Genomic DNA, 13184 nt, shown 5'->3' with positions numbered 1-13184 from the left:
GACATTTCCTGGGCAAGTCACTTAGCCCCAATTGCCTCATCAAAAAAAAAATCCAGTTGAGAGTTTTGGATTAAAGTTGGTGCATAATTGTGAGCCCGATGGTAACCCTACTTGGGTTGTATCCTGCTTTATCTGACTGTAAATGGGGCAACCTTCCAGTAATCTGTAATATCTTCTCTAGCCATTAGAGGGTAGTCAAGATACGAGTTCTCCTTATAGAGTCCAGTTATTTTTCTGCCTTTCATTTTGGATGAGAAAGCTACATTTTTACCACTTTCTGAGTTCTAATTTAGGGGATGAAAATCTTGAAAAATGTAATTGCCGAGATATCTTGACTTTGTCTCTATTCCCTTATAATAGACCACATAACATGAATAATTGAAGTTTTATTATATGTTATCCCTTTCACATCATGATTTTTCCCTTGTGCTTTTGATATATCACAAGGGTTGGCATAAAAAATTTAACAGAATTTTCAAGGAGTTTTGCAAAAGCGGCAGGTGTCACCCAAAGGCCAAAAAATAGCACAGAAAAATTTCAGAAACTCAGAAATGCATAAGATATATGTATAATATCAACACAGCTTATCCCTTGATATCATAATACTTCAGACTTCTTTTCTGGTATGAAGGGAGGGCCAAAAACTTTTACATGGATTTTCCAGATGTGCTTGTAACGCCCATGATGTGGAAGGATTACCAGTATGTGAAATTAAAATAAAGTATATACATTTACCTATTCACTCCATCTCTTTCTTCCCTCTCTCTTCTGCTCTATCATAATGAGAAAGCTTCCCTGTATTCCTACCACTCAGGGACAAAAGGAGGAAGGGAGCCATTACTTGCAAATTCAAATAATCTGATTGTTAAAGATGAATAATTATAATTTGTAATTACAGTAATCTAGGGCCACAAATTTAGAATTGGAAGAAACTTTAGGTGTTATGTAGTCTATCTTAATTTAGCAGATGAAGAAATTGAGTCCCAAAGAGGAAAAGGGAGTTGGTAATCAAATTAATCAACAAATATATATTGGGGAAAAAAAGAAATAATTTCTGCTTTCAATGAGTTTATATCCTATAGAGAGAAAAAATATACATGTAGAAGTGTATTTGGAATAAATATATATGTAATGGAGGTCTGGCCTATGTTCAGATTCCATCAAATTATCCTTTCCTTAGGAAGGATATTAGGGAGCTTGCTTCTGAAAGAATTATGATAATATGAAAGAGAAATGTTGTATGCATATGTACATTCCATTACTGGTTCTGGTTGGCTACATAGTGATGGGGATGCTCTTTGATTGCTTTCAAGGAATTCAAAAGGACTTGTAAACATCAACCATCACCTTTTTTCTCTATCACTTTAATGGAACATTGGTGTTATGTTGTCTGCTCATCCTGCATAGACTTATTTAATCTTCAAAGATATTGTAGAAAAATTTATTCTCCTGATACTTACCTGGGAATGAGCTTCTTAGCTCATTATAAGCTCATTCGTTAGCTCATTCAAATTTAGCTAGTTTGGTCTTCAAATCACAGGTATAGCTTTCATTTCTGGGTCTATACTTGAAGTCTTTTCAGCTTGTTGGGACCTTCCATTGCTTGAGTTTGTTTGATATAATCTTCAACAATCTAGAGTGACTTCTACTTATAATTGACACTAGGGCATAGTGACTGAAGCTTTTCTCCAAGAAACTGAAATTTATTAGTTGTTGGTAGCAGTTAAACTCTTTTAAGTAGCATAGAAACAATTGATCCTAGCAGCCAATTAGAAAGAATAATTATTTAAATGCGAAGCTCCTAGGTGACTCACTTCTTCCTTCCTCTTGAGCTTCATTGCCATAGCTTCCTCCATGACTACCATCTTCCCTGTTCTCCACAATCTATAGTGTCCTGGAATTCCTACTTATGCTAGCCTTCCTGTATACTTTCCAAAGGGCTGTGTCTTAGGATCTCTCCTCTGCTCTCCTACTAAATATTTTACAAAGTTAATCTGAGAATATGTTTCATGATATTTGTCTCTCTGTTTTGTAAAACACGAAAATTACTAGTTGTGGCTTTTGCTTCCATCCCACGATAAGGCAGCCAAGAGTAACTTTAGCAGAAAGAAATTTATACTTATTAAACTTAATTTTCAACGAGGATTGAAGGACTGAAGGAAGATCTGTAAGAATATCTCTTAGATAAGCCCACCTTCATGGACATGGAGAAAATGTCTACTATATTGCTGTGGAATAGTGCCTAATGAATAATGAGAGAGTTAAGTGAAGCATAAGAGAAAGCACAAAGCAGGGGAATGGACTCTGAATTTGGAGCCAAAAGACCTGCATTTGAATCTCAGCTCTATCGCCTATTGACCTGGCAAGTCATTTCACTTTCCCTTACTCTTGATTCCTTATTATAATCAAAAAAAAAAAAAAAGAGGAAATAATCTAATTTCTAATCTAAGATGATCTCCAAGATCCATTATAGCCCTAGCGCTATGCTATGATCTTGTTATCTGACAGCTGTTCTTGGTAGGATATGGAAGGTTGGAGGTTTTGCCATGAAAAGGCTACTTGCTTAACATCACCTAATGATGTCTCCTATGGTTCACTTTTTTAACTCCTCAAAATACTAGTCTAATTTACTGTAGTTCTTTGATCATTTGTGTTGAAGCAATTTGCTTAGTTGGTGCTTTTCAAACTTTTTCAGTCTATTACTCACTTGTATATATTAAAATTTAATAGAGCAAACTGACCCCATATCATTTTCTTATTGATCCTACTTAAAATTAATTGATTTTGTCTGAAACTGCCTTAGTCTTGGTTCTTTGTTTCTGAATTTAGGGCACATTCAGTTGACTTGTAAAGGGTTAGTTTAGAAATTCAGTTCTCTTGCTAATTACTATTCTATTCTTGCCTCAAGGAATTCTGCTAATCTTGGGGGATGTGATTTGCTGTAATGGAGTCTGGCCCAGTAAGATAGCTATTCTTTTATTTGCCATCTAGAGGAGGGAGTGGAGGAAAGGAGGGAAGATTGTAAACAAGATTTTGCAAAGGTCAGTGTTGAAAAATTATCCTTGAATATGTTTTAAAAATAAAAAGCTTCAGTTTTTAAAAAAGCAAATAAAGGATATCTATCTTTCAAGGATGTCTTTCAAAATTTGCTGTCTAAAGAAGTCTGGATCACTGTGGACTCAAACAATAAACAATTCTTAGTCATAGTCCAACCAATCATATTGTTCCCCACACCTCAGCTATGTAATCGATCATATTTCCCTTAATCCCATCTTGTCATCTACTCTATTCTTTATTCTGTATTTCTACTGACCTATAAAAAGGGAGTTGTCCTTTAGCCGGGGTAATTTGTAATCACTGACCAAAACTGGTGCAGGTCAGGAGAGCTTTGAAAAAAACTGGTTTATATAATGATGAAGAGACAGAGGAAAACACTAGGATTTTTTGGTAGACTTTAGGACCATGTGGAACTGCAGCTGAAGTTTTGGGGAAAACCTTGCTTAGCACACCAGAAAGTGGAAGGGTTTAAATTCAGCTCCTCTGATCCTAGTTCCAGCATTCTTTCCACTGTATTTTCTGGCTCATACACTGGTAAAACTGGAACTCAAAACATTAATCTCCTGCTCTTTCCATTCATCTAGACTGCCTTACCCTCATTCCAGTTAACTAGTTTATTGTCACTTTGTATTATGCTAATAAGATTCTAGAGGTAAGTTAGTACCTAGAAACTCACCACAGTTGAAGAGTTGAATGAATACACCTGTGAAGGTGAGGGGTGGAAGCAGAGTGGGGAAAGTCACAGGGGATGTAGTGAGCTCTGAGCTTCCGATTGGTTCGTGACAGCTGCTCTCCCCCTTTAATTTCCCCTAACTAGATCAACTGGGTTTATTGAAAGGTGTATAAATGAAGATTCTATAGCTTGGTGAACAAAAGTTATTCTATTAATACATCTTTTTTAAGCCTGAATTTTGATGTTAATGAAATGGCTGCCTCAGTGCCCCAGAGTTTGCATCCCGAGTTCGAGTTACTCCTCAATAAGATAATAAATATGGAGTTGCGTGCTAGCTATATCTATTTTTCCGTGGTAAGTTTCTGACTCCTATTTTGATAGAAGTGATAACGAACTAGAAGTAGCTCGCTCCCTAATCTTGTCCTTGTCCTTTGGCAAAGAAAGAGATAAGATGGGAAACGTTATCAGCTTCCTTTTGTCTTTAAGTTAACACTTTGCTTTTGGAATCAGAAACTTTAGCCTTTGGTGACTTAAAGTATTAGTCTGTTAAAAGTAAGTGCTAGTGACTACATGCTTTAAAGACCAGAGATGTAAATATAAAACCTGCAATTTGGAAGAGTCCTCTTTTATCTGCTCTACCTGAAATAGGAATCTCTTCCTCAGCATTCTTCCTAAGTGATCAGCTAGCTGCTGTTTGAAAATCTCTAATGTTGGAGCACTTACTATCTTTTGAGGTAATCTTTTATACTTTTAGGCTACTTTGGGGAAACTCTTTTTTTTAAATTATTATCATTTTTTTTAAGCAAAAGACATTTTATTTGCTGACAGGTAAACACCAGTACATTTTCAGGAAGTGAAAAATGCATCAACTCCCCCCTCCCCACAATACAAAAACTGGTATTAGTATATATGTTTAAGCAATGCTATGATTGTTTTTTGGCAAAGTGCTGTATTGTATTATTTATTCTGTTTTGTTAAACCAACCATTCCTCTGTGAACCAATTAATATCAACATTTTCTATTAAAAAAAAAAACTAGATAGTGAGTGGCTCAAGAAATAAGCTGCCATTTATGCATAGACTGATGTTCAGTATTTCTCCTAACTGAATGTCCATATTTTCTGTGTATGGAAACACATTTATAAGGCATGTGGTCCAATTGACAATATTGTTTAATGTAGTTACAAAATGTATTATCTTGGGGACTGACTGGGGGAGGGGGGAGGAGGATCAACCTGTTCACAACATTAAACAAAACCAAAGCTATTTCTTTTACTTTATATAAGTTCAGAATCTCTGAGGAAAACAAATCAAAGGTAAGACAGCAGAATGTCTTCACATACTCCAGCTTCTCCACTAATGACTCAATTTGTAAACACCCATCCAGTCAGAAAATAAAAATCCTAGACAAAATACAAAATTTTGTTAGGTAGAGTATAATATTTATGTTTAAATATAAAACAACAACAAAATTACCATCATATATATTAAAAGAATCCCAACGATATGCAACCATATATATCATCTTAACCTGAAACTCTCTTTTCTGAAAGTAACTTCTCCTCTTTGAGGAAATTCTTAAATTGAACTAAAATCTGCCTTCCCAAACTCATTGGTTCTAGCTCTGTTTTCTAGAGCTCAAAAGAGTAAGTGCTATTGCTTTTCCACAAAGCAACTATTTGAATATTGGAAGACAGCTATCAGGTCCTGTCTGACACCCCCCTCCACACACACACACATACACACATACTGTAGGCTTAGGGTTCCTAGTTCCTTTAAATGACCCAATCCCATTCTCATATCAGAATTCAAGTTCTTTCACTGTAATGGTAGGATCCTATAGTTGGGAGGATCTTCGAAATTATCTGATTTAACCCATATCTGAAGCATGAACCCCTCTACAGCATCAACCCCTGGCCTTTGCTAGAAGATCCCAAATGATGGAGAACACATTAGTTTTGATATTATCCTAAAAACAGTCTAAAATTAGAATGGATTTTGAATACAGCATTAACTTTTTGCTTTTTTGCTCATTGGACTCATTGGAATTTTTCAAGGGACTTGGCACATAGTAGGCTTAATAAATGTTAAATGACTAATTTAATTCTCTGACCTTTCTATTATCCATACCTTGTTTTATCCTTTGGAACCAAGGAGTACACGTTAATTTTTTTTCCCTATGAGGCAACCATTTAAATATAAGAAGATAGCTACCAAGTCTTGATGAAATCTTTTCTTTTGGGTGCTTGATATCCCTAATTCTTCTAAATAATCTCCCTTTGTCATGACTTCTTATCCCCTCACTGGCCTGATTGTCCTTCTGGAGTTGTCCCAACTTGAAAAATGGTTTTGAATAGAAAACTTATTAAGGTACAAGTCTTCTGATGGAGTGAGGAAGTAGTGGTTTTGGGATTGGAGACCTGACTTTGAGTCCTATCCAGTTTTGCTGCTTAACTTCTTATGGGACAAAGAGCAAGTCTCCTATCCTTACTTGACCTCAGTTTTCTCATTTGTAAAATGAAAGAGTTATATTAGGTGATCTCTTGGGTCCCTTCTAGCTCAAACTTCTTTGTGTTTATAATCCAGAGATTGTCATGCAATTTCAACCAATAGTTCTGCTGGAGCTGGTTACTTGCTGTAACATTGATTGCTTTGAATACTTTCCTTTGCTTCTCTGATGTTGGAGGAGCTCATAAGATTCCAAAGGATCCAGAAATAGAAAGTAGGTCAGAAGAAAAAATAAAGGATCTGAAATTTTCCAAATGGAGAATGAGAGAGGCTGGGAAGAATTCTTTTCCTAGCTGACTTCCAGCTGAGTTTAGAAGAACAGAAGGAAGGACAGAGAGGGAATAGTATGGCTTATTAAATAAACTACCCCAAATCTTATCAATTGGATAATTAGGTCAACAAGTATAAAAAGGCAGCAAATAGAGTAGAAAGATCATTAGATTTTATGTTCACCAAGTTGAGTTCAAATTCTGACTCTTACATTCTACCTATTTGACTTTTAACAAGTAATCTTAACTCTATGAGCCTCAGTCTCCTCATCTATAAATGGGAGTTGTTGATGTTATTTTGGCCATTTCCAATCCTGCATCACCCCATTTGGGTTTTCCTTGGCATAAATGCTGAAGTGTTTTGCAATTTCCTTTTCTTGCTCATTTGACAAATAAGGAAACTGAGGCAGACAAGATCCTTGCCCCAGGATCACCCAGCTAGTAAGTATCTGAGGCCAGTTTTGAGCTCATGAATAGAAAGAAGCTTTCCTGAATCTAGGCCCAGATATTTTATCTATTGTGTCACCTAGCTGCCCCGGAAATAATGCATATAAAATACTTTTATTATTATTTGTCATTGAACATGGGTTTGAAAGGGGACTTCTTAAGTGTGAAATCACTCTCACACCATGGAAGATGTTTTTCACTTACCTACATTTAGACTAACTCTTCTCTCCCTCTAAAGATTTACTGCTTTAGCCATCAAGACACGACCCTGAAACACTTCATAAACTTCTCCCGAGATATATCTGAAAAGAAGAGGCAACATGCAGAGACAATTCTTCAGTTTCTGATCAAAAGGGGAGGATGTCCTGTTCTGGAAAATATCATAGTGAGTACAGTCTATAAGTCTACCTTTCAGGAACAGATGTAACTAAGCCAGAAGAAAAAAAGATATTGTAGAAAGAGTTGGAAGGCTCCTCAGCAGACATTAGTAGTCTACCCAACCCCAGAGAATTGCTTTTAATATACTTGACATGTAGTCATCCAGTTAGTGGTATTGGAGGGGCCTGGTGGCAGTAAACCCAGCTTTGATGAACATGGGTAGCCTGTGAGATTGATACAATGCCCACATGAAATTTGGAGCAGGCAGACATTCTAGAACTAGTTCCTATCCACTAAACATATGAAGAAGAGATGTATTTCTGTTTGGCTGCTGAGCCAGAACTAGTCTGTATTCAAAAGGCACGACTAGCTGCTTTCTTACCTGGTAGTGCTCAAATCGAGTAAGGAGGGCTGCAAGCCTTTGGTGGTTAGAAAAACCTCAGACATCTGTCCCTCCACCAGAGATGGCATCTCATGGGTGACCTTAGGTCGGCCCTTGCACATGGCCTTTTGTTTGCTTTTCCTGCTGAAGGAGGATTATAGATTGTTGTTATTCTTATATGGGCTTCCAGAGGATTGGAAGCCAGAGCTTATGCCAGCCGTGGTAGCCAGCTTTGCTTAACAGATTGAAACTACAGATGTCCATGTGGACATTGCATCAGCTATACGTGTGCATTAGAGTTGGGTCCTCCGTTAAACTAGCTAAAGATGGGTGATTTGGGATAAACGGTTCTACTGCCCCTCTGTCCGTGGGGAATAGTTCATTAAAGCACAGTGATGGGGACTCTTATAGAAGCCAGAGATGTCAAACTGGTTGGATGGCCTGCTTGCTCTAAAAGAAGGTCTTGCGATGGAGAAGACTATTAACGAAGACCTGTTGAAACTATATGATAAGGCAAAACATAAAGATCCACATGTAAGTAAAGGCTTGAGACTTTTTTTGTCTTTGTTTCACATTTATTAAGTGACGTGTGCATAAAGCATGCAGTAGAGGGCTGAGGGAGATGAAAAGTTCCTCTGTTATATGTATATTGATAAATCTCTTTGACTAAGGTTTGGGTGAGCCAGGTGACATACCTGGATCCTCATTGGAATAAACCCATATCTTGTGATTATTCTCATTGTTAACCAATAAAAATTGGTTGAGATCCTCAGGAGCATCCACTTTTCCAAGGACATATAAACTGATCTTACCCCCAAGACGAGTCTTTGGCATCTGAGAGCATCATTGATCCTTTTATTAATAAAATACTAGTAGAAACTGTCTTTCAACCTTTTTAAATATTACACCAAGGAAAGATAGTTAGCAATGGGGATCATAGCCAGGAAGCATCGCTGCAAAGCAGAATTAAATTGGCTTAGAAGAAAGGGGAGATGTGCAAAGTTAGAGAAGTCACCCCAAATGTTCATGGGGACTATTTGTGTCTGACTTGTGGCAGAGCACTCCAAGCTCATACTGGTCTACCCTACTTGGACACACTGTAACTCGACTTCAAGAAGGAAGGATAACAATCTACCAACCACCATCACTCTAAAGTCAATAATTGGCTGATTTCCATCCAGTCATATGCAATTTTCCATTCAGTAGCAGAGAATCTTAGATTTCAAGATGGTAGCTAGAGACCTTTGAAGAAACTGAGGCTAAAAGTTTGATCAAAATTTATTCAGCATCAAGGTAGAAAGTGACAGAACTAGGAATTCAATCCAGGTCCTCTGACTCTAAATCCCATATACTTGATTCAGTAAAATAATTTTCATTGCTGTTCCTCAAACAAAATTCTTCATCTTTCACATTTATGCATTTTTACTCAGTCCCATGGAATTCTCTTTATCCTCATTTCTACTCCTTAGCTTCTCTGGCTTCCTTCAGGGAAAAGCCTTTGCTGATTTCTTTTTACTCTTGGCACTTTTTTTTCCCTGAGATTATGTTTAATTTTTCTATTTCTTTCTTGCCAGTGTTCACACACTCTCACTCTGTTATATGTGTCACATATGTATATATTAATCATTATTATTTATATGTTGAATATTAATTATGCCATATGGTATACTTTATTATATATTATTTTGTCACATGCTTATATATTTTTCTATAATTATATCATTATTAATTATCACTTGGTTTTAGACCCAAGTCTATTGCCATATTTAACAAAGAACAAGCTATTGGATTTGGCCTTCAAGGCCGACTGCACACTAATGGTCGGTGTGCAACAAGACCTAAGTTTCCTTAATGGGAAAAATGAACAGATTGAACTAGATGATGCCTAGGGTCGTCTTCAGCTTTAAGTCTGATTATAAGCAAAATGATAAATACCTGTTTTGATGTCAAATTCGTCTAATTCTAAGCACCAAAAAGGGATTTCTCCAGTTTTATTGATGACTTTTTTTTAATTATAGCTTTTTATTTACAAGATATATGCACGGGTAATTTTACAGATTGACAATTGCAAAACTTTTTGTTCCAACTTTTTCCCTCCTTTCCCCCACCCCTTCCCCTAGATGGTAGGTTGACCAATACATGTTAAAATGTTAGAATTTAAGTTAAATAAAATATATGTATACATGTCCAAACAGTTATTTTGCTGTACAAAAAGAATCAAACTTTAAATAGTGTACAATTAGCCTGTGAAGGAAATCAAAAATACAGGTGTACAAAAATAGAGGGATTGGGAATTCTATGTAGCGGTTCATAGTCATCTCCCAGAGTTCTTTCGCTGCATGTAGCTGGTTCAGTTCATCACTGCTCTATTGGAATTGATATGCTCATCTCATTGTTGAAGAGGGCCACGTCCAATATTAATGACTTTTAAAATGGTACTGAGGCAGCTGGTGAAACAGTGGAGAGAATGCTGAGCCTGAGGTCAAGAAGACTTCTGTTCAAATCTGGTCAGAAGTACTCTGGGCAAGTCGTTTAGCCAATGTTTGTCTCTTTCTTCGTCTATAAAATGGGGGATAATAGCACCTACCTCACAGGGCTGTAGCATTTTTTAAAGCTTTTTATTTTCAAAACTCATGCATTGATGATTTTCAACATTCACTCTTTGCAAAACCTTGTGTTCCAAATTTTCTCCCTCCTTTCCTCTTACCCCCTTCCTTAGAAGCAAATAATTCAATATATGTTAAACATGTGCAATTCTTCTATATATACATATTTCCACATTTATCATGCTGCACAAGAAAAATCAGATCAAAAAGGGGAAAAAAATGAGAGAAAACAAAAAGCAAGCAAAGAACAACAAAGCACTCAGTCCCCAACAGTCCTCTCTCTGGGTACAGATGGCTTTCTTCATCACAAGACCATTGGGATTGGCCTGAATCATCTCATTATTGAAAAGAGCTCTGTCCATCAGAATTGACCATTGTATAATCTTGTTGCTGTGTACAATGTTCTCTTGTTCTACTCACTTAAATATCAGTTCATGTAAGTCTCTTCAGGCCTTTCTGAAATCATTCTGCTGATCATTTTTTATGAAGCAATAATATTCAATAACATTAATATGCCATAACGTAATCAACCATTCTCCAATTGATGGGCATCCACTCGGTTCCTTCCCTAATATTTGTTTGGGAAAAAAGTGCTTAGCACTATGCTTAGCACATAGTAGGTAGTATATAAAATGCCTATTCCCTCTTCCCTTTGTAATGTATTCCTCCTCCCTCATAACAGAAAGCTAAGTAAAACTGACAAAACCATGAAGATAGTCAGCATTATACTCCCATATCTCCCCTACCTCCAGCTCCTAAACTCTTTAGTAAGAGAGGGAAATATGTTATCTTATGTTCACCAGGAACATTATTGGTCATAAGCATAAATTACCACTGGCTTTCTGGACTTTACAATGACCATCATCTATTTCCTGCGTTATAGTACAGAGATGAACAGACCATATGGGGATACTAAAAGATCCTAAATGATTATCTCTTACAGCTCTGCAGTTTCTTGGAGTCTGAATTCCTTGAGGAGCAGGTGAAGATCATCAAGTTGTTTGGAGAACACATCATTAACTTAAAGAGATTGGGACTGGCAGATGAGTGTTAGAGAATAACTGTTTGACAAGCATAATCGAGGAGAAGATTGTTGAAACTTCTCTTTAAAACATTAAGCTCTTGGGACCTTGAGCTCATATATCCTAAACATGTAACTATTCTCTCTTCAAACCAAGAATAAAAAGATAGCATCTAGCCCATGGCTCTTCTTTTTTTTTTAATAGTATTTTATTTTTTTAAATATATGCTAAAATTTCAACATTCACCTTTGTAAAATCTTGTGTTCCAAAATTTTCTTCATCTGGTCCCCCTTCCAAGACAGCAAGCAATCACATATAGGTTAAATATGTGTAATTCTTTTAAACATATTTGTGTTTGTCATGCTGTTGTAAGAAAGAAAGCTGATTGAAAAGGGAAAAAACACAAAAATAAAAACAACAAAAAAATGAAAATACTATGCTTTGATCCACATTTATTCATCATAGTTCTCTCTCTAGATGTGGATGACACTTTCTATCACAAATCTATTGGAATTGTCTTGAATAATCTCATTGTTGAAAAGAGCCAAATCTATCACAGTTGATCATAACATAATCTTGTTACTGTGTACAATGTTCTCTTTGTCCTGCTCAATTCACTTATGTAAGTTTTTCCAAGCTTTTTGAAATCACTCTGCTGATTGTTTCTTATGGAACAATTCTATCACATTCATATGCCATAACTTATTTAGCCATTCCACAATAGATGGGCATCCATTCAGTTTCCAGTTCCTTGTCACTACAAAAAGAGCTACTACAAATGTTTTTGCATATGTGGGTCCTTTTCCCTCTTATGATCTTTTTGGGATACAGTTCTAGTAGAGAAATGCCTAGGTCAAAGGATATATTTGATAGCCATTTTGGCTTTTTTTTTTTTTTTTTGACAGTCCTTTGGACATAGTTCCAGATTGCTCTCCAGAATGTTGGATCACTTCACAACTCCAACAATAATGCATTAGTGTCCCAGTTTTCCTAATTCCTTTCAACATTCATCATCTTTTCCTATCATCTTGGCCAATCTGAGAAGTGTGAAATGGTACCTCAAAATTGTCTCAATTTGCATTTCTCTAATCAATAGTGATTTAGAGAACTTTTTTATGTGACTAGAAATAGCTTTAATTTCTTCTGAAAATTGTCTGATCATATTCTTTGATCATTTATTAGTTGGGGGATGGCTTTTATTCTTATAAATTTTTGAGTTAATTCTTTATATATTTTAGAAATCAGGCCTTTTATCAGATGCATTGGATGTAAAAAAATTTTTTCCAGCTTTGTTTCCCTTCTAATCTTGTCTATGTTGTTTTGTTTGTGCAAAATCTTTTAAATTTAATGTAATCAGTCCTCATCCATTTTGCATGGATAGATTCCCCCATCCCCTCAATGCCTAGTTTTTGCCATACTATTTTCTAGTTCCCCAGCAATTTTTGTCAGATAGTGAGTTCTTATCCTAGAAGCTGGAATCTTGGAGTTTATTAAACACTAGATAACTATGTTCATTTATTATTGTATCTTGTGAACCTAGCCTATTCCACTGATCTATTACTCTATTTCTTAGCCAATACTAAATGGTTTTGATGACAGCTTTTTATAATATAGTTTTGTTTCATACATCTAGGTCACCTTAGTTTGTGTTTTTTTTTTTTTTTTGGTTGTTGTTTGTTTTTTGTTTTTTTCATTAATTCCTTTGAAATTCTTGACCTTTTGTTTTTTCTGATGAATTTTTTTTTCTAGCTCTATGAAATAATTTCTTGGTAGTTAGATCTGAATAGCATTGACTAAGTAGATTAATTTGGTAGAACTATCATTTTTATTATATTAGCTCAGC

General features: G+C 35.9%; 1 protein-coding gene across 1 annotated transcript; it reads left to right on the top strand.

The window, feature by feature from the left end:
- Positions 1-3885: 3885 nt before the first annotated feature.
- Positions 3886-11516, top strand: LOC127539031 (ferritin heavy chain A-like). The gene is made up of 4 exons (XM_051963025.1): positions 3886-4084; positions 7192-7338; positions 8125-8247; positions 11263-11516. Exons 1-4 carry the CDS (start codon positions 3983-3985, stop codon positions 11371-11373), a joined length of 483 nt encoding a protein of 160 aa, XP_051818985.1. The 5' UTR covers positions 3886-3982; the 3' UTR covers positions 11374-11516.
- Positions 11517-13184: the final 1668 nt, after the last annotated feature.

Source organism: Antechinus flavipes, chromosome 1 (assembly GCF_016432865.1).
Source record: "Antechinus flavipes isolate AdamAnt ecotype Samford, QLD, Australia chromosome 1, AdamAnt_v2, whole genome shotgun sequence".
In the NCBI taxonomy this organism is placed as follows: Eukaryota; Metazoa; Chordata; class Mammalia; order Dasyuromorphia; family Dasyuridae; genus Antechinus; species Antechinus flavipes.
Note: the sequence above shows the minus strand (reverse complement) of the source record. Positions and strands in the feature narration are given on the sequence as shown.

Excerpts from the sequence above, each read along its gene's own strand:
- LOC127539031 (XM_051963025.1), top strand. The coding sequence starts at position 3,983 with ATGGCTGCCTCAGTGCCCCAGAGTTTGCATCCCGAGTTCGAGTTACTC. Across the intron at positions 4,085-7,191 it reads GCTATATCTATTTTTCCGTG|ATTTACTGCTTTAGCCATCA; the intron begins GTAAGTTTCTGA and ends CTCCCTCTAAAG. Across the intron at positions 7,339-8,124 it reads CTGTTCTGGAAAATATCATA|AAGCCAGAGATGTCAAACTG; the intron begins GTGAGTACAGTC and ends GGACTCTTATAG.